General features: G+C 45.5%; 1 protein-coding gene across 2 annotated transcripts in view; it reads left to right on the forward strand.

The window, feature by feature from the left end:
* The first annotated feature begins 2,661 nt into the window (after positions 1-2,661).
* Positions 2,662-27,539, forward strand: part of Prkce (protein kinase C epsilon) — a 486,892-nt gene continuing 462,014 nt past the window's right edge. Inside the window, exons 1-2 of one of the 2 annotated variants that reach the window (XM_076942405.1) lie at positions 2,669-3,236; positions 3,435-3,966. In XM_076942405.1, coding sequence (XP_076798520.1) covers positions 3,619-3,966 — 348 coding nt within the window. In that variant the 5' untranslated portion in view covers positions 2,669-3,236; positions 3,435-3,618. Of the gene's footprint in view, positions 3,967-27,539 lie in introns of both variants that reach the window. The other variant, XM_076942406.1, reaches the window with a different exon arrangement.

Genomic DNA, 27,539 nt, shown 5'->3' on the forward strand with positions numbered 1-27,539 from the left:
GTGTGTGTCAGGGAGGTGGGGATTTTGACAAGCTGGTGTCTTACATATTCATGGTGTCTCTGGGGAGTTTTCATATGGTTAAGTTAGAGAGTGGGAAGGTGAGAGATTTATTTAGGAACAAGGATGTAATGAGTGCAGCGTTTGCATGGAGAACACCCGACTTCACTCTAATATAAACATTCATCCAATACAATATTGGCATTTTGTTTGGTCAAGTGTTTTGTATTCCCAATGCAAAAGACCTGTAATTGAAAGTAGACTAATACTACTCACCCAGGAGAATGCCAGTCTGACTGTATATCTGAAGAGTCTCTTAAGAGGCAGGTGCTCTCTCTCTCCCTCCCTCCCCCCACCTCTCTCCTTTTTTCTTTCACTTTAACCAGGATGCTCATCGGGACAATATTGGGAGCTTGTGGCTTCTCTGTTTTAAGGAAGCTACAGAGATGGCAACAGACTCTTATATTTTAAGTCTTTCTCTGTTTGCCTGGTGGAAGCAGGTGTGGGAGGAGAGGGAGGGGGAGATAACTAACTCAAAAGCTCAAATTCAGTATTTAATTCTAAATGTAGCTCTCGTTCAGTATGCTGAAAACATGGGATTCGTGTCTATGATTTTCGATTCCAACTCTATTTGCACGTCAGATAGGGCCCATCAGACAAAATTAGAGAGAGACTGGGAAACACCAAGTTAGGACCTCTAACCTCAAGAAATGCCTGAGCTACTGGACTGCCCAGCAGAGCCAGGCTAGGGCAGGACAAATGAAGCATTCTATTTATGTGTAAAGCTTAACGGGCACCCATAAACCAAGTAAAGAAAATTGTACTTTGTGAACTATTTAAAATGATCTAAAATTGGCAAGATCAGTTCATCCTGGAAATTCGTATCACCTTTTAGTTTAAAAAATATGACTTAAATACCATTTTGTTTAATAAACGTTTGGGCAATTTTTAAACTTAGAGTGTACCCCTACCGTCTTTTAGCACTGGGCCTGCTTCCTAAACTCATAGTTTGGAGAGAAAATTCTCATTTGTCATTAATTTTTACTGCATGACCTTAAAGGGACTTTTACAATAATTTTTTAAGGCGCCAATGATCTTAAGACCATAATCATTCCCAAAGGTGCATTTTTATCAGCATCCGTGTCCCAAGTAGTCCCATGCAATAGGACTGGCTCTGAGGAATATTACTGTACTACGGGGAGGGGGCGTGACTGCGCGCTCAAACTTTGGGAGATGTGCCTGAACTCAAACCCCTCAACTCTTCTCTTGTGTGTATGTGGAAGGGCACGGTGTACTGCACTTGATATGTCGTTCCTGGAGACTGCCTCCTCTTCTTTAAACTACAAGAAATGATAACCCTTTCCACAGAGGAAAAAGTTAACGGGATGCGGTTTGTACATTTTGGTCTACACTTATCAGAGTCGCCAGATAAACACTCAGCTTTTCACCATCCCTACGAACAGTCAGACTTGCCTTGGCACTCGGGTGAGGGCGGAGGTTTTCTTTTTCCACTCACACAGCCCGCAGCTGCGGGACCAACCCCTTCCCGGGCGCAGGCTGGAAGTTCCCGCTGCGCGGCGCCTGGGGCCTGGCGCTCTCCTCCCGGTCCTCCCAGGTTCCCAATCCTCTCGGCGTAGAGCCATTCCCTGCCGCCCGCCTTCCCTGTCCTGGTCCCAGGCCGAGGAAATTCTTCCCCAGCAGCCCAGGGCTTGCCTCACGTGACTACCGGCCGTCGGGGCGCTTCCAGAGAGTTTAAAGGTTATGGAGGAAATTAGCATGGATGCAGCCATTGGCCCCCAGGAGGGCGCACCCGGCTTTCCCGCAGCCCGAACGCCCGTTGTCAGCGCGCAGATCGAGCCTTGTTCCCTTAAGGGGCACACACGAGGTCCCGCATATGTAGGAGGAGTCACTTTAAGAAATAAACAGACATTCGAACCAGGCCGGGCCAGGGTTTTACCAGTCTTCCACTTGTCAACAAGTTCTCGCAACCGGAGTAGGTCCGGAACAAATCCCTAGAGGGGAGAGCCTCCCCAAAGGGGAAAAAATGGAGGAAAATTAGGTTTCAAAACTCACACCCAGAAGAAGGGCGCAGCAGTCCGGGTGTCCCCTCCCCCATCGCAGCACAGTAGAGAATCCCAGGGCAGAGTGACAAACAGGCCAGATCTCCGCGAGCGGCTGGTGACCGCCGCAGTCCAGGCAGAGTTGGGGAAGGTGCTTAGTCTTCTTGGACATTGCGACCCCCTCCATTCCTCCAATCCCAGTTCTAAATGATAGTGTGAACCGCAGGGTGGGAGAGAGAAGCGCGGCCCGCCGCTCTCCGGGTTCAGATCGGGCTCCCCCGGTGCAGATCCGAGGAGCACAGACTCGGCCTGCGACAGTCGTTCCCGCACCCCAGCGCCGCCACACTCCTGAGTCCCGCGCGGAGTCCTCCCTCAGCTCCCCCGCGCGCCGCGGTCAACCGACCGGGCTGGCCCGCTCGCTGCTGTTTTCTGCTCGGCTCACTTTTCCCGTATTGCTCCCCCAACCGGCAAAACTTTCTATTTCCCCAAACAGTGGCGCGCGCGCGCGCGCGCGCGTGCACACACACACACACACACACACACACACACACACACACACGCACACACACTGACGTCTTTTGCGCATTTCCTGCATTAGAGGGAGGGAGAATCGCTCGCACGGCGATCGAGGGAAGCAGATCGCGGGCTGAGTGCTCTAGCGGGCGGCGAGCCGGCGGCAGCCGAGAGCGCGGACGCGGGGAGCGCGGCGGGCGGGCGGGCGCCGGCGGGCGGGAGGAGGGGCCGCGCTGAGTCGCAGTCCCTGCCCGGCCGCCGCGCTGCGCACCGCCGGGTGCCGGCCTGCGCCCCGAACCCGAGTGGTGGCCACCTCTACCTCCCAAGCCCGCGCGGATGTGAGATCCTGGGCATTGGGCGCCTCGCGATCGCCTGCTGCGGCGCGGCTCTGCTTGGCCCGGGAGGTGACGGGCCGCCTGGCCGTGCGGCTTGTGGATTTTTAAAAAATTTGGCTCCGGGGAGGACCATTTCCTCTCGACATGCATCCCTCTGGATAGACTGAACATCCCTGAGTCCACCCTCCGCCCCGCGCCGTCCGAGGCAGGCGCTGGGTGGGCGAAGAGGATCCGGATTGAAATCTGTGCCCCCGGTTCTCGTCCCCGCCCCGTCCCGCTGCCCCCTCCCCCTCCGGGAGTCGAAATTGCCCGGGGATTATGTTTCGGAAAGGTAGGTGAGCGCCGGGTGCGGCGCCTGCTTCTCCGCACACGGACCCGAAGAACCAGCGAGGCGGCGAGGCAGCCCCCGCGGCTTGCAGCGGAGGCGACAGCTCGTCTCCTCCCGTGGAGGTGTCGCTGGTGGTGGTGGGGAGAGACTTGCTCCAAAAACGGACGTCTCCAGCTCTCCCCCCTCCCTGTTTTCCGTTAGGAATCCGGCGAGGAAATACATGCACTCGCTGAGAATCGCCGGCGCCAGGACGCAGCGCCACAAGGTGTAGCAAGTGAGTGGGGTGGGGCAAGAGGGGACCCAGGAGTCCCCTAGGCTCCCGACGCGCCTGCTCCTGCTCTTCAATCCTGCTCTCGGGGCGGACGGAGTGACCCCCGCCCCGACCATGGTAGTGTTCAATGGCCTTCTTAAGATCAAAATCTGCGAGGCCGTGAGCTTGAAGCCCACAGCCTGGTCGCTGCGCCATGCGGTGGGACCCCGGCCACAGACGTTCCTTCTGGACCCCTACATTGCCCTTAACGTGGACGACTCGCGCATCGGCCAAACAGCCACCAAGCAGAAGACCAACAGTCCGGCCTGGCACGATGAGTTCGTCACTGATGTGTGCAATGGGCGCAAGATCGAGCTGGCTGTCTTTCACGATGCTCCTATCGGCTACGACGACTTCGTGGCCAACTGCACCATCCAGTTCGAAGAGCTGCTGCAGAATGGGAGCCGTCACTTCGAGGACTGGGTGAGTCGTGCCCCTCCACGTCCGGGAGTCCGGGGTCCAGGGAAAGACCTGCTGCCTAAGCATTGGTCCTGGAGCCCTGGACTGTCTGGTTTTTTGTGTGCGTATATGTCTCAATTTTCTTGAAGAGGCACATTTTATTTCGTAAATAAAAGACATACACAGTAGGTCAAGAAAGATGAGATTTGACAGATGGGCACTATCCCTTGTCCCCTCTGTGCCGTCCCAACAGTGGGCAGTACAGAGGGCTTGCAAGTTGGGAGAGAACCCGGAATGCAGGTGCATAGGTTGCTGGAGGGAATCTGCAAGTGCCTGGTGGACTGGTTGAGTGACTGTGTGTGGGTGGGTCTCTCTGTCCTTGGAGAGACACGTGGAGCTCAGACTGGAGGGGTTTTGTGCCTCCTGGCTTTATCTTGGGTAGCCCAGTGAGTAGTTTTATAAATCTTTCTGGTAGGAAGCCTCCTCTTCCTAAATCACTGTTTAGCTCTTCTGCTGACATACCAGAAGGTACTCATCCCTCAGGTGTCCTCTCTAGAGTGCCAGAAACATAACTCCAGCTTGTTTAGGATGCTGTATTTTTGAACGGGATCTCTTTGTGGTGATAGGGAGTCGGTACTTTGAATCCTAAGATTATATGCTTCCAAGCTTTGATTGTCAAGCTATTGTTGGATCAAATACTATTTCTGAAATTGAGTTAACTATTAACTGATTCTACTGTTACATATGAGGGATTTTGCAGTAGGCCCAGCCAATATCCCTTAAACCAGATGCATTAACCTTGGCACGTGGACAGTCAGAGAATCCCCTCACCCTACCCCCACATCTCTCTTCTTAAGGAACAGGAATATCTCTGTTCTCAGGTTTGTTATATGTTTTTATCTGCAGCAAGTGTTGCTGTGGGTTAATATATTTTCAAGATTCTTTGGTCTGCACAGAGAGCTGTGTGCTGCCTCGTGAAGAGTTGTGGGAGGACCATTCTGCTGACAGCCGACAACTTCATGAATATCTTGGGGTCAGAGGGTGTGCATGCCCTTGACATATCACTTTACCTCATATTTTAAAACATATTTTTCTAGGACATGGAGTTTTTAGGGGAAAAATGGGGTTGGGGGGGAACCTGCTCTTTTTATGCTCCTGGCTATGGTAGAGCCTTCTGGAAACCATGGTTACCAAAGAGGCTTTTAGAGCAGACCTTGTAAGCCACAGCTCAGCTCTAGGAGATCTGTGGCTTCCACTTTAGACAGCAGGCAAACTTTCTCGGATCCTGACCTCAGTCTCCCTTTCTTCCCACCCACTATCCTTTTACACTGTTCAACGTGATGTCCAAAGGGTCACAGAGGGTCTATCAACTTCACAAACAGACTTCAGTGCTAAACATCTGTGTTTTTGTATAGAAGGAGGAAGAAACTATTGAGGAGAGTGTCAGGAAGGTGGCGCCTGTTGCAGGAGGGTCTAAGAGGCGATGAGCAGTGGGAGGGAGCAGTGGGAGGGAGCAGTGGGAGGGAGCAGTGGGAGGGAGCAGTGGGAGGAGCAGAGAAGACAAACAGCAGGTCCAGGTTTTCCACATCCATGCACCCGTTGGAAGGATGCATCTGAGTTTCTCTGGCAACACCGAACTGGAGGCTCCTCCAAATTCAGAGCAGAACAGGATGCTACTCTCTCTCCTTAGCTCTTCTAAGGACGTGTGCAGTCAGAACTCGTTGTTCGATAGCCATTCTCCAAGGTTCTTACATTTATGCTGGATTTGGCTCTAGACCAGATCATCTAGCGCACAGGCAACATTTCCAGACAAGGACATTGAGTTCCAGAGAAGCTAAGTGGGTACCCAAGGTCGCATGGCAAGCACAGGTGGGTTGGAGGTTGAGCCCGCGCCTCCTATGGCTCACTGTTTGCCCAGTGGGGAACAGTCTGTCTGAGCTTCCAGGCTATTCATTAGCCCTGCAGATTCATATGCTGTGGCCCTGACATTTTTATTGTGTGCGATAACGTAAAGTGCTTTCAAAATTATTATCTCTTCTGCCTTATAGCAAGTGTGAATTGGATATGACAGGCATTGGACAGATTAAAAACAAGACTGAGAGAAGCCCAAAGAATGACTCAAATGGTGGAGCTGGTTCCGACTGAGGAGTGCTGCAGCTGCTCTCTGAAATGAACATGGGGACCCAGCAACACAGCTGGAAATGGAGACAAGTTGCAAAAGGGCGACCTTCCCCATGTCTGTCACCCAAGTACGCACACAGCATTACAGCTTTAGGTAGAGTTTCCTGGTCTCAAACCCTTGTGCTTTCTCCTTGGAAGAAATGAAGAGACATACTGTTTCATAGGTATGGCTCTGAAGCCCAGCCTGAAGTGAGGGCATGTGGAGAGCATAAAGCAGCTTCTCCTAGCTTTACTGTGGAATACCTCGGCTGGCTCTAAACTCATCTGTCTGCCAAGTTCTCCTTATGTGGTCAAATTCTACCAAGCTTACCCCTTTAACTAATCCAGAGATAAAAAAAGAGGCCACAGGTTACTTACTCTAAAGGGGCTTTCGTTTCTCTAGGGAAAGGATAGTAGCATATATATATACATATATATATGTATATATATTCATATTTATATACACATGTGTATATACACGTCTATTAATATTCGTATACACATATGTATATACATGTACACATATATACTACATATATATACATTTATGCGTATACATACACATGGGGACACACACACACACACACACACACACACACACACACACGCACACGCACACACACACGATACTTAAGTGGTAATTTGGTCCCAAACGAGTGATACTCTAAGTAGATTGGAAGTTCAAAAGTTCAAAACCAAGGTGTTCTAGGAGAGCTGGGAGATTCCAGGAAGGCTCTGGGAAAAGACATGCACATGAGTGTAAGCATGTAGGTAATGTTCAGAGATATCTGCCAGAGGACACAGCGTGCCAAGCTTGGACCGCCCTGGAAGAGAGGCGCAGAGAGAGCGCCTGTGTTCAGAGCTGTGGAATGGATAGGCACGGCTGAGCTGAGGGTAAGGCTGAACAAAGTTTCCCCAACTTAAGACTTCATTTGAGTACTACCTGAACTATAATTTAATAGTAAAAACAAAACAAACAAACAAGAAGCTGTTTCTTTTACTTTTTACTGGTCTTTTGCAAGCCTCACTTTATAAGAATCATAGGGTTGGATTTGGTGGTTGTAGTTTTTTTTTTTCATTCACATTCAACTAAATATGGATGTGAAATATAAAGAAAGGCTCATGAGAGATGTGAGGCTGAACCCTGAAACTCCAGACATTTTTTTTAGATTTTAGAGTGTGCAAAGGCCAGGCTGAGGGAACTATCTTCCTGACAGTGGAAAGAAAGACATTTCAGGTTTTGACGGCAAAGGGGACTGTAGACAAAGCTCAAGGCAAGTGGAAGGATTTGAGCCAGGTTTTTGAGAAACCAGGTGAAATGCTACTACTTGGATGTGCATTGGCCTCACTAGGGGGAGGTGCTAGGACCGTGGCCCTGCTCCCCTCAGAGCTAGGGATTCTGGGGTTTGGAATAATTGAGAGGAATCTGCATTTTTAGTGGTCCATTCTTGAGATTTGGGCCTCGTTAACCTTGCTTTGAGAAATATAGCTACAGTAGGAATTGTGACCAGAAGAGGGGCGCTGGATTCTGTGGGGGCTAGAGCTTGATGTTACAATGTCTCTCTTTATTGATGGCCGCCTTACCTTTCCTTCACTTATTTATTTTTATTACTTAGCATGCACACTTATATGTACTCCTGTGCATGTGTGTGTGTGCATGTGTGTGTGCATGTGTGTGTGCGCGTGTGTGTGTGTGCGTGTGTGTGTGTGTGTGCATGTGTTTATGGATATATATACACAGAGCTCCAAGGACAACTTTCAGGAAGTGTTTTTTCCCCTCCACTCTGTGTTCCCAGGGTTTGAACTTAGAGTCAGTTTAGCAGCAGGCATCTTTTCCAGTGCAGCCATCTCCTTGGTCCTCCGCTTTATTTTTTTGAGAAAGTCTCTTCACAAAATTGGAAGCTTGTTTACACTGGTTTGGCTAGCCAGCAAAACTATCTTGGAAGACAACTATACTATGTTGGAAGACATCTTTGGTTTGTGCCACTCTCTTGACTTATCTTGTCACAGATGTATGTATGTATGTATGTATGTATGTATTATGCATTTAATTTGTTTATTTTGGCTCTCCACGACACAGTTTCTATTTGTAGCCCTGGCTGTCCTGCCACTCTGACCAAAACCAACGTGAGAGGAAAGGGTTTATTTCGTGTTACAGCCCATCAGTGAGGGGAGTCAAGGTGGGAACTGAAACAGAGACCACGGAGGAACACTGGTTACTTCCTTGCTACTTCCAGCTCAGGGGCCACCTGCCCAGGGGTGACACCACTCAGTGAGCTAGGCCCTCCTGTTTCAGTTAGCATTCATGAAAATACACGATATATATGCCACAGGCCAGTCTGATGAAGAAGAGGCTCCTTCTTCCCAGGTCGGTCAGATTGACAACTGGCGCTCACACTGACAGCTGCTATGGGTACATGCTTGGACCAGACTGCTTGGGTTTGAAGGCCACCCTTCCCTACCTAATTTTTCCTTGACCTTTGGTGGACCATTTAACCTTTCTGAAATTTCATTTCTTCTTCTGTAAAAGGATGATGGTAAAATCATCTGTCTTAAATGGTTGTTGCGGGGAATTGAATCTATGTCCGCAGTGCACTTGGACCCTTAGTGTCAGTTCAAAGAATGTTTAATAGTTGCCCCATTGAACCCCCCAGTACTGGAAAGGGAGGCCACTGAGTTGGCTCTGCCTTGGTCAACAAAAATCACCTAGGGAATGTTCTTACAGCATCAATGCCAGGGTGTAGCCATTAGCACGATGTCCTGGGTGGATCCTGGGGACATGACATGTTAAACAGGTCTCCTCTCAAGCCTCCTCCCTCCTGATGGGGTCCTTGTATATTGTACAAGGACATATCTCTGTCCTCTTACAGCATTTCTGAAAACTTTCAGCATTTTTTTGACAGAATAAAGTGGAAAGACTCTATAAAGGGGACATGCTAGGCTGGGAATTGTTCATCCAAGACGCCTTCCTTGTTCCGACAATACTTACCATCTAATTCAGTATTGCTCCACTTGGCATATAATTGATATAGTTGTCTGGTTATCTTACCAATTCCTCCTTGGTCTAGGGCTAGCACATCCAGACTCCTGCTTCATGGCAGGTCAAGCATTATCTATGTTCTGTCCAACCCCCCTTCTCTCTCTCTCTCTCTCTCTCTCTCTCTCTCTCTCTCTCTCTCTCTCTCTCACACACACACACACACACACACACACACACACACACACACAAATAAACACACATGTGCAGTATCTAGCCAATGTAGTGAATAGCTGAGACTCAGTTCCCTCGGTCCCTAGCAGTCCAGTCTTTGGAATCCCAGAGTTCTCACTGTATGTCCCAGACACTTACTGGTTAGGACTTTGGGCATGTGACTTAAGCCCCAGATACCTGTTTCTTAGTGTGAACAATGGGAAAATGATCATTCTTACCACTCAGGATTGTGTAAACAAGTAAGAAAATTATATGAAACTCTTGGTAAAGGATTTGGCCACATTGCATTCCAGCAATTTTGTTAATATCTGAAGAGCCATGTGTAGATGTTCACAGACTTAGCATCTTAAGAACAGATGGCCCAGGGAAAGAAGTTTTTCTCCTTGTTTTTTTATGAGAAGCTTTCAATGGTCTAAAAATAAATTTAACTTACTTATACTTAAAAATTTTCTTTTATTAATTCTTGAGAATTATAGATACACAATATATCTTGATTATATTCATCTTCATAACGTCTCCCAGATCTACCCCGCCTTTCTTTACCCATCCAACTGTGTGTCCTCATTTTTAAAAACTTATCAATTATAATCTGGACTACCCATATACTCTTAAACGTGTGGGCATCCACTGGAGCATGGTTGACAAGCCAGTGACCACAACCTTAAAACACCCGATTCTCCCCACCCCCAGCAGCTGTCAATCACTAACAGCTTTTGAAAGTGATTCAATTACTTATCGTCAGATTGCTTTGGAAGCCCTAGCAATTATGACCATTGTAGACAAGGTTTCATTACTTATGGAAGCCAATTAGTGATTAGAAATAGGAGTGAGTATTTAGGAGCTGGTGTTTGGTTTGACTGTATCAGCTTTATTCAGTTGGGTGGATTTAAACACATTTTCAATGCTGTTAACTTTAAATTCCTGATTCCAGGCTATACCAAATTTGGAACTCCAGAATATACATATGCCTTTCTTAGCTTCAGTGAGGTTTGGTTGTGCATGGTACATCTAAAAATCAATACATATGGTGTTGTATGTCTAATCCCCCACAGCCCAATCTAAGCTAGTTTTCCTCAGCTCAAGTCATGTCAACTCTACCTTTCGAGATTGAGGCCAGCAACCAGGCAGAACTGTCCTTGATGCCTCCCCCATGTTCAGTTCCTAGCAGCAGCTGCAGTGTCTGCTGTAAGAAGAGATCCCAAGTGTTACTATTTCCATGGCCCTCTGGGGCCCACGTCACTTACACAGTGTCTGGATTATCTCAGCAGTCCACTAATTGGTTCCCCCTTGCCTGAACTTTGTCAAAAAAAAAAAAAAAAAAAAAAAAAAAATCCCTCAGGGGGGCGGAAAAACCCAATTCGTTCCCGTAAGACAGCGCAGCCAGGCCGTCTGGACCTTCCTGCCCTGTTGCCTACTGCTCTGCACCTTGTTTATGAGTCTGCAGTCATAAGGGCCCATGGGTCACCTTAGACTCACCACAGTGTCCCTGCCTTGGTCTTCATTCGTTTCTCTCTCATCTTTCGAGAATGAGGAAGAGCCTCAAGACTCCAACACTCATTCAGGTTACATTCCCGTGTTACACTGACCCCTCCTTTCCTCTCCCAATTTCATGTATTCTGTTTATAAACTCTCCGAGTCCACCTAGTGCTGCCTGTGTGTGCGTGGATACAGAACCATCTACAGGAGGATAGGGAACCTCTTAGTGGCTGCATATTCGAGGAAAACTAACTTTCCCTCTCCAGCAGCCATCGATCACCTCAGTTAGGGGCGGGACTTCCCGAGCCCCTCCCCATTCATACCAGGCTCTTGTCTGGCTTGATCGTGTACAGGTCCTACTCATACAGTCATAGCAACTGTGAGTTCAATGGTACTGCCGCCCTGGCATGTCTGGCAAGCACTCTTCTGCTTCTTCTTCTGCTTCTTCTTCTTTTTTAGTTTTTTGAGTCAGGGTTTCTCTGTTAGCCTTGGCTGTCCTGGAACTCACTCTGTAGACCAGGCCTCGAACTCAGAAATCCGCCTGCCTCTGCCTCCCAAGTGCTGGGGTTAAAGGCGTGCGCCACCACTGCCCGGTCTCCGTTTGCTTCTTATGCTCGGTCCTTCTTCGTTTTCATAGTGCTCCTAGAGCTGTGGGGAGGGGGGAGAGGGTGTGGTACAGCTGGCCCATTTAGATCTGAGCACTCCGAAGGTCTGTGTTAGCTGTCCCTTTGAGGTTCTTTGCATTCACTGATTTCTATCTCCTGCAAAAGGAAGGTCCTCTGATGAGAGTTCAGAGATGCACCCATTTATAGGTTTGTACAAACAATCCCTTTGTACAGTTGAAATCGGGGAGGAAGATTTTATGGAAGTCTTTGAAGAATCTGATAGGAGACTGCTCTGTTATTTCCACAGGTCAGAATGCACACTTCCAAAGATTTTTTTATGAAGTCTGAAGTTACTAAAAGTGGGAGTTGTGCACCCTCTGGGTACCCAGGGCCCATGCAAGGGGCTGTGGTAAAAGGAAACAGAAAGACTACTTGTTTGCAGAGTTTAGAATCAAGCTTAAATTCTTACTGGGTGTTAGCTACAAACAAAACAAAACACCTTTACAGTTGGCAGTGACAAGACACGATATTTGAGACACCAGCCCCTGAACTTATTGAAGCCTGAACCTGTCCAGCTTCCAGGGGCTCACCCAGGCTAAGAGAACTCCAGAGCAGAGCCGCTCTATTTTACATAAATAAAAGCTTCACTTGACAAAACACTTTTCTCTCCGAGTCCCTCTGGGTATAGATAGGCTTGTTAAGTAATTACAATCCATTATAATGTTAATCAGCAGGGCTGCACCTGGTTGAAATTTAGTTTTCTGACAGAAACCATGTGAAGTGGCCAGAAGCGGGCTGAGAGGACCAAGAGGACAAGAACGGGCTTTGTCATTGTAACTCACCACATCCAAACAAAATAGAAACTCCAGAGGGAACAGGTTTGGACTCAGACCCGCCCAGAGGAGAAACTCAAGCCTGCCACCAAACCCCAGTGCTGCAGTGTCCTCCGGCATCCCAGTCTTCCCATCCTCACCTTGAAGTGTTCTGGAGGTCACCCTTAAGCCAGCTGTGATACTGCTTGCCTGTAACCTCAGCCTGAATTCGGAAGTGAAAGAAAGAGGGAGTACCTTTTCCGGCTGCACAGGAGTGTACTTTCTGGGCTCGTATCTGGGAAGTATTTAAGGCCACATATGTAACTAACTCAAAAAGGAGTTAGAAAAATACAGTGGGTGAGTCCAGAATGTATCATTGGCAGGAGGGGAGTATGCTTGGCTTTTGTGCACATCCACCTTGAGTACAGCTGTTGGGTTGTTTTTCGGACAGTAACATCCTGTCGTGCCAGCCTTCTTCCTGGGCAGATGGAAGCGTCTTGTGAATGCGAAGTGTCTTTTCTCATCCATCTGATGGCTCTCAGAGTGCGAACTGTTCCGAAGTCTGAGAGGCCCACTCACCAGTTAGTCCTGAGAGGCTCCTGTTCCAGGTCTGCCTTGTAGGAGCTCCCGTCTGCCTATCCTCTCATCCACTGGGCTCAGGGTGTGTGCCCTGAGGAACTTACCTCTGAACAGAAAGGAAGCTGCTGTGCCACGCAGATGCTGAGCAGTGGCCAGAGTGAAGTAGTCGTTTCTCATTCTGGCCTTCTTTCATCCATTCAGCAGATGTTTATTGAATGCCCCCTGTGCCTGGCACCATGTCCCGTGAGCAAATAGCCTAGTAGGAGACACTGTGTTTATCAAGGAGTATCAGAAATACATTGGTATGTAAGCTCACAACTGAGAGGACAAGCTTGGCACAATCTTTCAGAGTGTAGCGACACCTAGACCTACCTCTGCAGAGCTGGATGGACTCGTAGTTCTTTCTCTAGGAGAACTTATTGACCGAGGAGTTAGATGATGCCTGAGGTACTGCAATGACATTCCACACATGTCACACAGGAGCTAGCATGGCCGGATGCTCTGGGCTCCTGCTGACAGCTACCTGACTGGCCTCTAGAACCCTGCATTTTTGGCTTTGGCTATGATCAACCTTCCTCTCTGTAATATTTTTTTTTCTTCTTTATTTCCCCAAAATTGCTTACTCTAGGGAAATGCCCAGTTTTGTTTTCCTGCCTCTATCTTTCCCCATTGTAGAGAGACTACAATGAGAAAGCTACTTTTCATAGCTTGCTTCTCTACCTAGAGTCCAAGGACCAAATAAAGGAAGTTTAGTTTTAGAATGATCTCTTTTTGTGTATTATTGAGCCATAGAACTGTTAGGTATATTCTTAGACAACAACAAAAAACAACAACAACAAAACAAAACAGACAAACAAAAACCAGGAAGCAAGAAGAATTTCTAGATCATAAGATCTATGGCTCTATGCCTCTGCTGTTGGCACTGATGGTTGCTTCAGTCATTTTAGTTAGCTCAGAGACTCACCCATCAGCCATTAACAATGTACCATACCAACAACCAACAACCAGTGTGTGCTGGGCTGGCTTTTCAGGGGAAGGAGCCATGTGTTTTCAGGTCTCAGGGATCAAGGAGGGTGAGAAATGTTACAAAGTCAGATGCAATGCACTTTAGTGTACCAGAGTTGGTGGAAACATCCCAGGGCTGGGGGGGTGGGACAGCTCAGTGCTTGCTGTGAGTGCATTAGAAGCCATTTGCTCCACTAGGACCAATGTAAAACTCTGGGCTTGGCAGTGCATGCCTCTAGTCCCAGGGCTGGGGAGGGAGACACAGGAAGTCCCTAGAACTTGATGTCCTGCAAGTCTAGCCTAATGGGTGAGTTCCAGGTTCAGTGACAGACCCCGTCTGGAAATAGAAAGTGTAGAAGACACAGCATCAACCTCTGTGTAAGAAAGATGTAAGAAATCCGACCGCTGTGCAGAACAGACCACTCCAGACCACGCGGTTCTAAGGGGGGGAAGGTTTATTCAGGAGATGGGGCAAAGGTGGGGAGAGGAAGATGGAAGAGATAAGAGAGAGAGAAGTAGAGGCCGGCCATCCATGACCACGTGGAGAGAGGAAGGTGGGGGAGGGGACAGAGAGGCAAGAGGGTAAGAGGATAAGAGAGTAAGAGAGAGAGGAGGGGGCAAGCAGCCCCTTTTATAGTGGATCCGCCTACCTGGCGGTTGCCAGGTAACTGTGGGGAGGAGCATACCTGGCTGTTGCCAGGTAACTGGGGAGGTGGAGTTTAGACGGAATACTAACACTCTGGCCTACACACACTCACAGTTAAACACACACACAGAGAGACCATGACCCCACAAAGCAAAGGAAGTTATTCACCTCTGCGTAGCCAGATATTTCCCAGATGTATTTTTATCATAAATATCATAAATACTAGTAATTTTGAAACAAGAACTAGTGTGCTCTCGCTCTCTTTCTCTCTGTCTCTCTCTCTGTCTCTCTCTCTCTGTCTCTCTCTCTCTCTCTGTGTGTTTGTGTATTATAATTAGATAGAAGGAAAAATGAACCATCTTCAAGTGGACCACTTGGAAAATCAAAGTTAACATCTTTCTGTGAAATAGTGAGTTTGAACAAGTGAGGGCGCTCATGGGGAAGGAGATGATGTGGGAGCTGCTGGTTGGCAGAGGCTAATGGTAGTGTTTAAGGGATCTAGACTCAGGGCAGTGGCACAGGGGACACGTAGATTTTGCAGTAGCTCTCTAAGGCAGCTGTGATTCCCAGGCCGGAGCTGCACAGATTGGTGTCACTGGTTCACATGCTTTGCCTAGTATCACTCAGTCAAAATTTATGCTAGAACTCAAATCCAGAACCAGGGTTAGAAATATACCTCAGTGGTAGAGTGCTTGCCTAGAATGCAAGAGGCCCTGGGTTCAATCCTCAACACCACACATCTAGGACTAGGTGACCCCAAAGCCCATATTCCATTCTTTAGATTCATGAATTTGAACCAGCTCATGTTTAGTTTCATGAAGAATGTGTTATTGATATAGAACCATTTTCTATCCCAATTAGGTTTTCAAGAAGTTAAAAAAAAAAAAAAAAAAAAAAGCCAAGCCCACACCATGGAGAATTGAGGTCAGTCCTCTCATCAGATTTCTTAACAACTAAGGGTTTGATGTACAGTGAAGAACTTGATTCAACCTCTTACCCCTGGAAGTTTCTAGAACACAGGAAGTATACAGTGCTCACTTGATGAAGAGCTGCCCAGCTAGATGGCGAAATGAATGGATGAATACTCATTCTATCCTGTTTCAACTTCAGTTTTGTCCATGAATGTGTGCTTTATGTTTTAATTGCTGATCAGGGTTTGTTTGTGTGTTTCCATTACAATCTTACTTTAATCCCAGCCAAACCCCAACCCCAGCTCAAAGCTCAAAATGCTAATATCTACTGTCTTCTGGCAGGGAAGAGGCAGAACACATCTAGACATTTCTCTTACAGTGCTGTTTTGACCTGAGCGCCACCTGCCTTAGCTGGTGTGCCTAGTGTGGTCATTGAGGTTTGAGGCTCCCCCTGCCCCTGCCACTCTGTGGTAGGCTATGTGTCTGTCTCATTTCTCAAGTTTGAAACATCTACCTTCAGTTCCCTTCCCTAGGTCTCTTATAGAAACCCAAACTCTAGTACAGTACACAGTGATTGTTCTCTTATTCTGGCCTAAGTTGGGGGCAGTGCACAAACATGCTTCGTTTGGAAAGGAAGACTTTGCTTTAGACCACAGTGCTGGAGTTCCTCAGGAGCAAACGGCTGAATGGAGGGTGGTACATGTTTGCAAAGCCTGGCCCTTGGGAAGCTGAGGTAGGAATTTTGCTGTAAGTTCTAAGCCAGTCTTGGCTACAGCTCAAATTGTTTCAATAAAGAAACAAGCAAATAAAAAATAAAATACTGTGGTGAAACCCATTATAGACTAAGCTACATAGTTAAAAATACAAAGCTAAGTAAAAAGCACGAACAAACAAATAGATAAACAGGAGCAAAGCACTGAAGACTAGCCAGGGCATAGTATTCATCTAAAGAACAGACATTTGATTTTTAGTTAGCCGTTATGATCATTTTTAAAGCTTAGCCTTCATTTTAGAGCATTGTCTATGAGAAAGGGAAATACATATGGCAAATTGCTCTTTTGACGGCCATTAGTGAGTCTCCTCAGACATTAGCCTTTCTTCTCCTTTCCTTCCTTCCAAGTATTCAGGGTGTACCAGGACGGGGAGTCTGGAGTAGGGGTTCTGGAGTAGGAGGATGGGTAGGAAGGCTGGAATAAGAAGCCTGTTCTGTTTTTTCAGGGTAGAGAAAGTTCATTTAACTTCTTGAAACTTTTGTTTGTTAATTTATAGGAAGCGTTAATAGTTGTCTTCTTAGTTATCACTATTGTAGTGAGAATTAAAGTAGATAAAATTACGTTAAAGATCTTGGACATTTAAGAAATACCTCTGAGCCTATCCCACTGATGAGCATCTGGGGTTAACCTACCTTTGCCTTGTAAATATTAAGCAAGCACTCCATCACCAAGCTACAACTGCAACACCAATATCCTGAAGAACATAAAAGCAGTTAGCGGTAGTTAACACTGTCAAACTTCTGGACATACCTGTCAGGGAGTTTCTAGATTAGCCCAATTGGGGTAGGAAGATCAACCCTAAATGTAGGCAGCACTGTCCCAGACAGAATAAAACAGGACAGAGTGAACTGAGGACCAGCATCCCTTGCTCTGTGTCTCCTCACTGCAAATGCAATGTGGTCAGTTGCCTGGATTCCGGCCACCATGGCTTCTCTGCCATGGTGATTGTTTTCTCAAACTGTGAGTCAAAATAAACCCATCCTTCCTTAAGCTGTTCTTGTCAGGTATTTTCTGGCAGCCATGAGCTCCTTCCTTTGTCTTCTTTCCTCCTCCGAAATATCCATCATTAGCTATGCAGAGCCCAGATTCCAGCTGAAATACAGGATGCCCGAATAATTTGAATTTCAGATAAACAGCAAATACTTTTTTTTAAACAAAAAAATTTATCCTAAATCTTACATGTGATATACTTATGCCAAAAAAGTATCGTTTGTTTGCCTATAAATAAACTATACCTGGTTGGGGGTTGGGGGGAGAGCCTTTTAGTTTTACAATGGTGTCCTGGGTCTATCTGTACTCCCTACAACCCTGAAAATTATGCATGACCGTGAGCAGGAATGGCTTTTCCTGGTTGTTATCTTGTCTCTCTGAGGAAAAAGGAGAGACATTTATTTAGCCTTTTGTTAAAATAATTCTGGCAGTAATCAGACATAAGAGATGTTTTTGATTGACAGCTCCCTTCCACAGTCCTCATTGTTACCTCTGCCCTAAGATGTATACTGGTTACTTTTCTTGTGATTATGACAAAGTATCAGACCAAACAAACTGTCTTGGTTACATTTCCTATTGCTGTGTTAAAGTCCCCTGACAACAATTACTTAAAGGAGAACGGGTTTATATGGTTCCCAGTTAAAGTTGACAGTCCATCAGAGCAAGAAGGGAGGGATCAGAACCGCAGGGATCGGAGGCTGCTAGCTATATTGTATCCATTGTCAAGAGCAGAGAGCTCTGAATTGATACGCAGATGTTTATGCTCAGCTCTCTTTCTGCTTGTCTTCAAGACCAGGCCCCCACATTCAGGGTCTCCCCACCTCAAAGGACATAAGATAATCATTCATAGACCTGCTAGCAGGCTAACCTGATCCAGACATTCCTAAGTCGACACTGTCTTTCTAGGTGATTCTAGACTGTGTCGAGTTGATAATGGAAACTAACCCTCACAGCAACTTGAGGAAGAAGGGTTTGTGTTGGCTAATCCTTTGTAGGTAAAAATCCAACAAGGTGTAGAGTGTATGGTGGCTAGAGCATGCGGCAGCCAGCCACATTGTGTCTGACATCCCATCACATTGTGAGATGTGCACAGAGGTTTGCCTTGGATGCTCCTAGGTAACCTCCTCCCAGTGACTGTCAGCGCTCTGCTCCACAAGGTGCACAGTGCCTGCTCATGCTGACCCCTGGTTGTTAGTTTAGAAAGAAGATCTTATTTGAAGGTCTGAGTAGCATAGATCTTCCTACTAAAGGCAGGGGAATTGTCCTTCCAGCCTAGATAACAGACCCTACTGTCTTCACCTGGTCAGCCCTCCAGGGCCTGTGGGGATACATCTACCTTCCTTTCTTTCTCTGCCCAGTGTCTCCCTTGACTTTCCAGACAGCAACCTTCCTGATGAAGCTTGCTTCATCACGTTTTCCCCTTTGCTTTGCTCTCTACAACCCTAGTCCGCGAATACCCACCCCAACCTTCCTCTTTCCAGACAGCTCCTGGCCTTAGTTCTTTACAGTCATGGTGGTGTCTATCTACCGTCTGCCTCTGTTTGGAACCTTTCGTGTCAGGCGGTTTATGGTGGGGTGCTTCCTTTCTGGTGTCCAGCAAAGGCAGGAAGGAATTCTGACAGGAAGAGTCCTGCTTTTGGTGCTATAGCCCGACATACTGCCTTGTGTACAGATACTGGGTTTGTTAGATAGAAATTTAACATAAGCTACTTAAGCAATGTATGTTCTTCAGTCATTTGTACTGGAGTGTTTCCCTTCCTTCCATAAGAAATTAGAATGCAATATTAAAATTACATTTTCAAAGCTTGTGTGACTACACACACTTTAAAATTTGAAAAGACAAGGAAACATATTTTTACTTTGGGGTTATTTTCAATCACTTATTCACAATCTAGCATCACCTTTAAAGTTGTAACTATAATAATAACATTACTGTTTTTAGGGCCAAGGATAGCACCCAAAGACTCATGTATGCTAGGCGAGTGCTTTACAACTGACCTGCAGCCCAGACCTGCCATTACTTATTAAGGCTGTATTTGGTTGATTAAAAAAAAAAAAAAAATCAAGCAGGAGGCACAAAGTGCCCCTCAAGTCACACAGTTTTCTTTATTGTGGTTATTTTTTTCTTTTTTATCATCTATTTCTTTATTTTTTAATTGGATATTTTATTTACATTTCAGATGCCATCCCCTTTCCCCATTTCCCCTCCCTAGAAAACCCCTTCCCATGCCCCCTTTTCCTTTTTGCTTTTATACAATTTTTTAAAAAATGTTAATCAAAGGTTTTATAAGTTTGGTAATGCTCAATCAGAAGTGTAACTCAATATCCAACCTAGATAGATCAACTATCTTTGACTGGTGGAGACACGTGAACATCTGCCTCTATGCCCCACCCTCTCTTTCTCTCTCCTTCTCTCTCTCATCACCTAGCTTCTCCTCTCCTTCTTCTTCTCCTCTCCTTACTCCTTCTCTTCCTCTCGGTACTTCTTCCCCCTTAGCTCCTTCTACATATCACCCTTCCTGTTAAAATAAAACTTTTCTCTCAAAATACAATTAGAGCATAATTATGCCTATTTGTACCAGTGAGGTACAAGATAGTCCTAGTACCCAGTCCATCATTTTGTTGACTAACCAGAACCTCTGTCATCTCTCCTAACTAAAACACTTAGTTTTGAACCTGGCTTTTTTCTTGGCTTTAGAGTGAATGTCAGCTGAAAACCATCCACTCAGATCTTTTCTCTCAAAGTAAATAGCCAGGATTGGCTATGAGACTATAGGTATTCAACCCCGTCAGAAATCCAGAATGACTGAGTTAACTGAAATTATGGGAAGCACTAAGCATAGCTTCTAAAACTTAGCCAATTTATAGAGACCGCTGAACACCTGGACAGTCCCTATACTACAGAACGTTGGAGCATCAAATCTTCAGCCTTCTGGCCCAGAATCTCTGACAGACCTTAGTGATGCAGAATTATTAAGGGCTGGTTACTCTGTCTAGGCAGATATAATCAGTCGACTATTCTTCAAGTGTGTCCTTTTCTGGACAATAATTTGTCTGTAGATGGAAAGAGGCAATTCTTGCCTAGTTGCTGTCCCCCCACAGCTGGAGTACCTCCAAAGATGCTCAATTTCTTCTTAGAATTCAAGACAGGAAGCTGTCAGGAGTAGACAGGTCTCTAATCAAAATGAACATTAATATAGAAATGTTTGTAACATCAATTCTGTGAACTATGATGTTTTGAAAACCAACTATCCATGTAAGGTAACCTGGACTGTTGTCTGTTAACTCCTCTCAGCTATTTCTAAATAAAATATAGAAAACACCCTAACAATAAACTCAAAGCCATGAATTTGCTATAGTTCCTTAACTTACAGTCTAACCATCTCAAATCAGTTAGAAAACTTAAAGAAGGACTGGGTCTAAGCCTTGTATTCCTAAATGTGTTATACAGGCGCAATGCCCATGAGAGTATCAATATTCATCTCACTTTTATATCAATAAGAAGCTCGAACCAATGAAAACCTTGAATTTGAAATCAAAGTAAATTTTGTACTATTTAAGAAATTATAACTTCATCTTGATAGTAATTATACAGATTTCTACCAGTAGGTTATGGCTATGCAATAAATCCTAGCTAATCCTCCCTGTTCCAACAAAACCACTACTTTTCCCTAGAAAGACAGCCCAACATTTACCACCTTAGTCCCCAAGCCCAGGGAATAGGGGCGCTGACTCTTCTTTAACTTCTTCAAGCTGATTACGGGTGTTGAGGTATTAGAAGAGGGGTGCGGGGAAGAGTAAATTGATAAGCCTCTGATGCTGTGTCTTCACTGTATCCAGATGGAATTCCAGGACATCAGAGGTTTGAGCAGATCTGCTCAGTATGCTTGATGAGTAGATACACCAAGGCTGTGTATTCTGCAATATACAATTCTCAAAACAAGTTTTAGTATCAAGATAATTTTTTTTAGAGGGCTGACATTTTATTAAAGATGTTAGTTCTAACAACTTTTCTCTTTTTTCCCTTTTTAAAAATTGGTTATAATATTTACATTTCAAATTTTATCCCCTTATCCCATCCCCCCTCCTTGTGCTTCTGTGAGGGTGTGATTTTCCTGTTTCTATCATGCTGTTTCCATTAACATAAACTGCCTCCTAAATTTCTAAATCCATCCATTTGTGTTATTAAATCTCCTTTTTTTCTTTTCTTTTTCTTTCTTTTTTTTAAAATTGGGTATTATCTCTATTGTGGTTATTAATGAGTATGTATTTTAAAACTTAAAAGTTGTAAAGGATGCAGCAGAGGGCCAGATGTTGAAGCAGGTAATGCCACAGTTAGCAGCGTAGTGCCAGGGTTTGTGTTAGAACGATGTGAGCTCTAGTCTGCTCCCCTCCCTGGCCACTGATTCAGCTCTAGCTATGACTGACAGGCCAATTGCATAACCTCTTTTATTTCTTCGTCTCTAGCACAAAGCCTGCAGTATCTATCTAAGTGTGTTGTCTGGAATAAATAGCATAGTGTATACACAGTGCTTAGAAAATGCTTGTCGGATGATAAGCACACAAAAATGTTAGTTATTAGAAGTCCATTGTGAAATGTAAATCGTGACGGCTGTGGTTAGAGGCTGATTATATTGTTAAGGAGGCCACTTGATTGAATTCTGTGTGTCTGACTCTCGTGGGTTTAGGGGTTGCCTTTCATCCAAGGGCTACTTCTTAGACAGATGGTAGTTCTCATTATAATGACACGCATAGGAAGTGGCTGTGGTTTGCTGAGTTTGTATTTGCCGCCCGCTTTCAAGCATTTATCAGCCAGTACATATTCACAGGACGATGCATTCACAGCTAGCTTTAGTTTTCACCAGCCTAACACTGCTGCTAATAATGAGCTCTGTGACCTTAGGGAAAACGCTTGACCTCTCTGGGCTTAGAGGTCTTTGGATGTGAAGTGAGACAGTTACATTGGGTTTAGTCAGCTCACTCAGTTGTAGACCCTTAAAAACGAATATGTGTCACACACATCTAAATTCTAATGAGGATCACTTTGGGAATTGGGGAAGGAATGGTATCTTCAGCCATGGTCTATCAGTGAAGATAGAGGCCAGATGATGTCTCTTGGTAGGCACCAGGCTTAGACTCAGACTCACCTCCTAGGTTCGTCAGCCAAACTGTCTGCATCACTCTTTACATGGCTGGGGTGAAGGTTTAAAATTTGCTTCCAGGATGCTGGTGCTGTAGAAGCCCCAGCCCGCCTGCAGGCGAGCATGGGTTCTGTCCTCCCTGTCCCTGCATGGCTCTCTAAGAGTCTCTCTTTATCAGCGCTTATCATGACTGTGTGCAGACGCCTTACAGCCTACTATTTCAGGGGGAAGGGGGAGGAAGGCAGATAAGGCAGGGTTCTGAAAACAGCAGGGGAGGAGGGAGTGGAGTCATGTGGATGTCCCCTGGGGAGGGGAATATGCAGCCCTGGCTGGTGCTGAGAAAGCCTCTATTGCATAGAGAGCCTTAGGCCACCCATGAAGGGGATTCACAGCTCACACCGCGTCCCTAGCCCTGCCTGGGTGCATGTCAGTCTCATCTTTGTGCTGGTCCTGCCCTGTTCTGCCAGAGGCTTGGCACAATGGGTACCCCCATAACGGGTTGTTGTGGCCCCATTTGAAAAGACTGGTACATCATCAGTCACAGGGAGAGCAAGATGTGAGTAGATGTACCTTGGCAAGCAGAATCTTTAAAACTAAAGGCGCTTGTAATAGAGACTACCAATTTCACTTTTAGTACCAGGGCCTGTGGGTTTGCTTGTGCATGTGTGTGTGAGAGACTAATATGTGTAATTATTCAGATGCTGTTTGTCTTTTTTGGCCAGAGAGGTAGCCTTCTTCACAGTAAGGTTGACACGGCCCTCCCTCTTTAACGGGACCTGGATTTTAGGGAACTCAGCATAGTTTATTTGTACCTTTTCAAATTTAATCTTTCCTCTTTTCAAATTTAATCTTCCCCTCTCTCCTTATTTTCTTGCTATCATTCTTTCCTGAAGATTGAACTCAGTCACGTAGAGACATTCCAGCCCTAATTAAAATAAATCTGACATGGCAATTTTAAATTTGAAGATCGACTGCTTCTAGGATACTCACAAGTACTGATATACTGATCATATCATAATGCCTTGTATATAGATAAGTATTAGTTTCTAAAAAAGAAAACCTGGGGTGGATTTTTGTGTTTGGTTTTTTTTTTGGGGGGGGAGTTGCAAGTAAATATGTGCATGTATTCACATGTGTGAGTGTGTATGTATATGAAGGGTTAATGTATATATGTGTGTAAATGCATGTGGAGACTGGAGATTAATGCCTGGCATCTTCCTTGGTCTTTCCCCAACATCTGTGCTGAAGAAGTGTCTCTCACTTGGACAGAGTTTACCTACTCAGCTAGTCCTACCTTGTCTGGGAATCTTTTGTTTCTGCCTCCTGGATGCTGGGATTATAGGCAGCCACCATGTCTGCTCGACATTCACATGGACTCTGGGGATCTGAATTCTGGTCTTTACAGATGCATGCGTGCTTTACCCAGCAAGGTGTCTCCTCAGCTTCTGTTTCAGTTTTTATTTAAATAATTATAATATGATCTTGATTCTTATTGTAAGTTCCAATTTGGAAGGGAGGGGACAGATAGTGTTCTAGAAGGGCTTCTTACCCAGACGGCTTTAAGGTGAACACCTCGTACCTTCCATCTTGAACAGTTCTGTAAAGGCTGATATGTTAAAATTGTCCAGGGAGCCGGGCAGTGGTGGCACACGCCTTTAATCCCAGCACTCGGGAGGCAGAGGCAGGTGGATTTCTGAGTTCGAGGCCAGCCTGGTCTACAGAGTGAGTTCCAGGACAGCCAGGGCTATACAGAGAAACCCTGTCTCGAAAGAAAAAAAAAAATTGTCCAGGGAAAGACAGAGAAAGGTTTCCCAGAGGGGTTGACATTAGCTTTGGTCCTAAAGATCAGGTAGGATGGATCAGATTTGCATGCATGCAGCATGCTTCTTTGCCTTCAGCACTGACTCTGTGACAGCCAAGGATGCAGACGTGCCCCTATGAACGGAAACCTTCTGTTTTCCAAGAGCCCTCATCTCTTGAAGTCCTTGCAAGTGGCATTCAACATCAGATAGTGGTGCCTCCGGGTTCCCAGTGGAACCATTGGCATTCAGGATTAGGGTTCAGTGTTCCTGCCCTGTAGTATATGGTGGGTTTCCCCAGCATCGACTGCATTCCAGCCAGACTAGGATAGCTTTGCTTCTTCTGATTGTTGTACAGAGACTTTTGGAGGATGTGGTATTTTGGCTTCATTTCTCTTATTTTCCCCCTTCAAACTAGAGTGGTAGTTGTCTTAGTCACTGTTTTATTGCTATGAAGAGGCACCGTGACCATAGCAAATCTTATAAAAGAGAGTATTTAATTGGGTCTTTGTTTATGTCTTCAGAGACGTGGTCCATTGTCATCATGGCAGGGAGCATGCAGCAGGCAGGCATAGTGCTGGAGAAGTAGCTAAGAGCTACATTGATATCCATAGGCTGAGAGAAAGAAACACTGACCTGGGTGTTGGCCAGTGACATACTTCCTACAACAAGGCTTCTAATCAATGAATTCCATTCCCTGGTGACTAAGCATTCAACTATATGGGCTGTTCTAACTCAAACCACCACAGTAGTAAATATACCTTCCAGTATTGAGAACAAGGTCCAGTATGTGATGACTTGGTGGCTAAGGCAGTTGACCAGCACCCAGATGTTTTGGGTTTCAGGATACTAATATCTAGTTGATAGGAACTATTAATTGCACATGGCCAGCAACCAGGACCTAGCTCCAAAGCTATTGATGTCAGAACTATTGTGTGTGGATTATCATTATTGATCATTATTGAGAAACACATCAGAGCTCTATTCAAAAGGCAATCCAGTGGTCAGAAAGCCATCTTTTCTTTTCCTGTCCCTTTTCCTTCCTCATCTCCATCTATTTTCTTGTACAGATAATCAGGTATGGAAAATACCCATGCATCATTTTCCTTCTAATTGAAAGAAAGAAAAAAATTCACTGTCTAATATCAGATTTCATTAACTACTCATTATAAATGAAATAAATAGTTCAGAAGTTAGGTTATTTGATCAAAGTAAAAAAAATATTTTGTAGATGTAGTACTAATATTTAATAATAAATCCTGATGCAGGGTTGCTTCCTGCTTCAATGGTTTATGTTCCCGAATGAAAGACACAATATAGCCTTTATATTTTAATATGTCTTAAGCAGCACAATAGCTGGGCCACTGCCTAGCCTCCATGTTGCTAGAATCTACCTCCTGCCAATAATTGTGAGTTACTCCTTACTGGTTTCTATGTCCCCTCTGGGCTGTGTTCTCTTGGCCCACATACACGGTGGCTCTGCTTTTCTCTCCTGTCCACACCTCAGGCATAGTGTCTCTCCTCTTTCCTCTCAGTCTCAAGCCCAGAAAGACCTCAACTTTGTCCCCCCTCCCCCAACTACTGGCTGTTGGCATCTTTATTTACTACTCACAATTAATTGGGGGTATGTTCCCAGAAGCTACATGCAGACCCTCTCATTCAAAGTTCTGGGGGACACAATTAATATCAGAATACAAGCAGCTACATGAAGACATAGAAGACGTAGTAGAATAGGATTCTTGATTTCTAGCAGGGTGGTTATAGTGTTATAATCTACTGTGTCTATCACCCATCCATTCATTCTTATCCATCATCCATCCATCCATCCATCCATCCATCCATCCATCCATTATCCATCCATCATCCATCCATCATCCATCCATCATCCATCCATCATTCATCCTTATCTATCATTAGTCTTTCCACCGACCCAGCCAGTTTATTGGTTATATAGTTAATGCCACTGACATTTGTCAGAATGTTTACTGCAATAGGAATTTTACTTACTCTTTCAGTATGTTGCTCAATCTTGGCTAAGCCTTGAGTGGGTGCAATGCTCTTTGTACTGACGAAACTCAAAACTCATCTTTTTGGTTGCAGTATGCCTTTGCCTGCCCACGAGTGGTTGGTCTCTGTATGCGAGGAGGGTGATTAAAACTAGCAAAGGGAGGACCTTTGGTTTGGTTTTACTTTCTAGATCTGCCTTCCTTTCAGTGACTCTTTTGTCCCCTTCTAGAACTTTGTAATTTATCAGTTTGTTTGCTTTTGTGACACCATCAGCTCATTGGAATGACTTGATTTCTTTGTTGCTGGTTGATTTGTTTGTTTTTTGAGATGGGGTCCCTGGCAGTTCTAGAACTCACTCTGTAGACCAGGCTGGCCTTGAACTCAAAGAAATCCACCTGCCATTGCCTCCTAAGTGCTGAGATTAAAAGCGTACATCACCATGCCTGGTTTTGGCTTGATTTGTTTGTCTGAGTTGGGAATAGTTCCCCTAGATCCAGGACCACCAGATTTCACCCCACAGAGTCAGAGGGGTTAACAGGACATACATTAATGACCAAAGCTACAATCAAGTAAGAGGAAAATGGCGGCCTCACTATGTACAGTGGAGCTCAGCGCTTTGCAAAACTTCGAACAGCCTCTGATTTCCACTTTCCCTCAACCAGAAGGTGAGCAGTATTCATAAACCCTTGTCATCCTGCAGCACTGCTTGGTGGGGCAGTACCGAGAACCCGGGATGTCATCTGGGAAAGACTTTCTCACAGCAAACGGTACAGATCTAGGGTTGTGGATGAGACAAGTAACGCTGAGCAGGGAAGAGTCATTATCTGTCACTCTGTCTTTTTGTCTATTTTTTTGCTAGTGGTTTTGTTGTTATTTTTCCTTTTTTTTAGTCATAAAGGCTAATGTTCTGTTCTTTTGTTTGTTTTTGTTGATTGGTTGGTTGTTTTTTGGGTTGTTTTGTTTTTTAAGACAGGGTTTCTGCTGTCCTGCAACTCACTCTGTAGACAAGGCTGGCCTCAAATTCAGAGATGCACCTGCCTCTGCTGGAATTAAAGGTGTGCACCTGGCCCGTTTTCTTTTTTAAAGAAGAGTCCTGGCTAGGTGTACCGATGGTCAAATTTAGTCCCAGTACTGGAGAGGCAGAGGTAGGTAGATATCTGTGAGTTCAAAGCTGGCCTGGTCTACCTAACAAGCTCCAAGCCAGCCAAGGCTACATACTTAGTGAGACCCCGCAAAAGGAAAGAAAGGAAGGAAGGAAGGAAGGAAAGATAGAAAAAGCAGACTTCCATGTGCTGGTACAGGCTTCTGAGCCTGAAGAACAGAGAGAAGCTTGGGTGGTATGTTTTTTTTAATCTGTGATTAGCAGGACTTCGAGATGATACTCCAGGAGCTCATCTTTGCTGTGCCGTTGGCAATGACATTTATAAAGCAAAGCCAGCTCTGTTCTTCTGGAGACTGTTCATATAGAATAACATAGGCCAG

The sequence above is a fragment of the Arvicanthis niloticus genome, chromosome 11 (genome assembly GCF_011762505.2).
Source record: "Arvicanthis niloticus isolate mArvNil1 chromosome 11, mArvNil1.pat.X, whole genome shotgun sequence".
Taxonomy (NCBI): domain Eukaryota; kingdom Metazoa; phylum Chordata; class Mammalia; order Rodentia; family Muridae; genus Arvicanthis; species Arvicanthis niloticus.